A 3,161-nucleotide genomic window follows, 5' to 3' on the forward strand; every position below is an offset into this window, starting at 1 on the left:
GAGACAGCCATGATGTGGTACTGAAACCCCAGCCTTGGAGGACTGCCAATGCCACCTGTCAGTCTCCTGCTGTGGCCTCTCTTCGCCAGAAGCAGAGCAGATGAGAGTGTCATCTTTATGCCTGGATTTTCCTTGAACCAGACACCGATAAATTTTTGGACACTTCGTTTATGATGTTAAGATGTAGCAAAAAGTGACAGCTAACTTAATTTGAACCTTTCTCTTCTCACCTTCCCTGCTGAGCACATCTAGAAGATGGATTTCTTTTTCTTGTGCTTTGTTTATATTTTTAAAATTCTTTCCTGCCAGTCTTTGAAATTCATGCTTAATTACGACAGAGGATACTGTTATATTATTTTTTCATTATTTTCAAACATTGTTTTGTATATAAACCTTTTATAAGTACTTTTTTTTGGCAGTTCTCCAACTTTATTTGACATTCAGCAGGTTAGTTCTCATCCACATTGACTGTCTGTAGATTTTTGAATGCGGTAACAGGCACGCAGTTTACCAATGTATACAGCTTGTTTGGTGAGTCCTCATCCCCATTACGTTTTCTGGACAAACGGATATGGTACAGAACATTCCTTATTTCTTTGGCCCAGATGGCTTTATTGAGCCTAGTATCAATGCACACGTCTGGGGTCCCCATCTCCTTCATGGCAAATTTCCAGATTTCTTTGCATGCCCAAGGAGCACGCTTCTGGAAGCCCACACCGTGGATACACTTGTGGATGTTGATGGTGTACTCTTGGGTCGCCACCTCGTTGATGGCAGAACGGCCCTTCTTCTCTCCACCCTTCTTCGTGGGAGCCATTCTGCTGGGCCCAAATTGGAAAAGACATTAGTACATTCTTTCTGTGCTAACAAATTCTATTTTTTATTCTCCAAGTTAAATGACAACTCAATGCATCTGTAATCAAGTACACTTTTAAATATAATTTTAAATACTATAAATATTATAAAGATGATGGTTATTAGGAAAAAGTAAGGTATCCAAATAATGTTTGAATTAATTTGGGCCATTCCTCTTTCCTAAGATGATATAAAGCTAAAATTCCAAATTATTGGTTCTAAAAGTCAGTCTCAGAAGAGGGAACGGAAGTGGCCATTTCTGGCTCCATAAGGAGCACATGCAAGGATTCTGAAGCCACAAGGTTTGCTGAGAGGGGCAGAACAGCCGGAGGTGGGGAATGACAGAGCATGGGGAGATGATGGGACAGCATCTGATTCTGATGGAAGTAGAAGGAAGAACAGACCATAATTAAGATTATAGACTGCCCTAAAGATAGAGGTTCATCTCCTACTTTGAGGGCAAACTATGGTAGTACTATTGAAGAACAAAGGCAGCAAACTACTGACATCAACAGCAAGTCAAATCACTTTAGACCATCAGCAGGAGAGCACTCTAGGCATGGGCATGTCCTAGCAGAGAGGCAGAGCACAGGGAGTTTGCTTTCTTGGTTTATGCTTGTGGGTGGTGATCTTGTTCCAGTTGATAGCAAGGCCAGAGCTCTTTACCATACCCTTGTCTTTTGCTCTCAGCATTTTCAAACCCAGAGGCAGAAGCATGTTTATTGTCCAAATTGCTCTTTACTTCATCTACATGGTATTTGTTGTCTTCATATGTTACCAGGGGAGGGAGCTGCAGGAGGGCCTTCCCTATCCCTGGGTGTACCAGGCTGAGTTTTTGAGGATACTCAGGCTTCACCTTAACTTGACATCACAGGCCATCATTGCCTCTGCCTTCACCTTTATTGCCTTGCCATACTTTTCACAGTCCTCATACATACCCAATTGGGTATACATTGCTCTATATGCTGAACTTGAAAGATTGTATGTCTGCGGGGGCCTCTAGTAATGGATTAGTATTTATCTCTAGTATAAGAATGGACTTTGGGTTTAAGTTGAAGGACAAGTTACTGGGGAAATGGATTTCTATTTTTGTTTCCACAGAAAATGAAAAGATGTGGATTCCTTCCAGACTAATGTGGCTTGATCACGCCAGACCGCCTGAAACAGAGTACAAGCTGATCCTACATTCAAAACAGCTGGACAAAACAGCCCTACAGACTACAGCCAGGATATCTGAATCTTCTTCGAACCCCCCAAGACAGCGCCCCTTACCAGCAGGAAGTAGTTTGGAAAGAACGATGCCCAAACTCCCAAATATTGTGTATAAATGTTTGTTTTCATTTAATTGGACTGTTATATAAAATTAAATAAAAAAAAGTACTTGAAATCTTAAAAAAAAAAAATGGACTTTGGGGCCAGGAGGTAATGGCTCACACCTTTAATCCCAGCCCTCACGAGGCAAAGGCAGGAGGATCTCTGTGAGTTTGAGGCCAACATGGTCTACAAGAGACCCTGTCTCAAAAAACCAAAAAAAAAAAAAAAAAAAAAAAATAAAAAATAAAAAATAAAAAAAGACTTTGGGGAGCCTGTTCACATAGAGGGATACTCTTTCAGCCTAGACACATGGGGGAGGGCCTAGGCCCTGTCCCAAATGATATGACAGACTTTGAAGACCCCCCCCATGAAAGGCCCTATCCTCTCTAGAGATCAGAAAGGGGATGGGATGGAGATTGGTGGGGGGAACAGGGGAGGATGGGAGGGCGAGGGAACTGGGATTGGTGTGTAAAACAACTTTGTCTCGAATTTAAATTAAAAAGGAAAAAATAAAAAGATGACATTCTGGTTTAGAATAATTAATCAGTTGAATAAAACCTTCAATACTGAGTTCCATTAAAAAAATATTGTATGTCTTCAGTCCTAACCACGTTAAAACATCTTAACTGGTAAATTCACCATGCATTATTATTAATGACTTCTTATTTCTGTTTTGTGACCATAAATGTTTTATTATTAGTGCCACCTTGTGGCAAAGAGAAATCATTGAGGATATTTAAGCAAAGAGCCTGGTCAGACAAGTGTTATATAATGCTTTGTTTAGCGGCAATGAGGGGAAGGCCTGGGTTTAGGGAGGGGGTGTGAGAAGGCCAGTCAGGGCTCTAAGGTGATGACTATAATGGTGCTGAGACTGTCAGAAATAGATCACGGAGGTAGAATCAGTAAATCCACTTCCCCAAACCTGCAGCTGGAATTTCATCTTATTTCCATGCTGCATCATAAACAGTGACCAAGCTAACCAGAAGCTAGTC

The 3,161-nt window shown here is 41.1% G+C and overlaps 1 protein-coding gene across 1 annotated transcript; it reads right to left on the reverse strand.

The window, feature by feature from the left end:
- Positions 1–406: 406 nt before the first annotated feature.
- On the reverse strand, positions 407–823 carry LOC127233879 (60S ribosomal protein L31-like). Its single transcript, XM_051200551.1, has one exon. The coding sequence runs from the start codon at positions 815–817 to the stop codon at positions 449–451; it is 369 nt and encodes a 122-aa protein (XP_051056508.1). The 5' UTR covers positions 818–823; the 3' UTR covers positions 407–448.
- Positions 824–3,161: the final 2,338 nt, after the last annotated feature.

The sequence above is a fragment of the Phodopus roborovskii genome, unplaced genomic scaffold (genome assembly GCF_943737965.1).
Source record: "Phodopus roborovskii unplaced genomic scaffold, PHOROB, whole genome shotgun sequence".
NCBI classification, from domain to species: Eukaryota; Metazoa; Chordata; class Mammalia; order Rodentia; family Cricetidae; genus Phodopus; species Phodopus roborovskii.

What these genes read in the sequence shown, in the direction of transcription:
- LOC127233879 (XM_051200551.1), bottom strand. Translation starts at nt 817, where the DNA reads ATGGCTCCCACGAAGAAGGGTGGAGAGAAGAAGGGCCGTTCTGCCATC.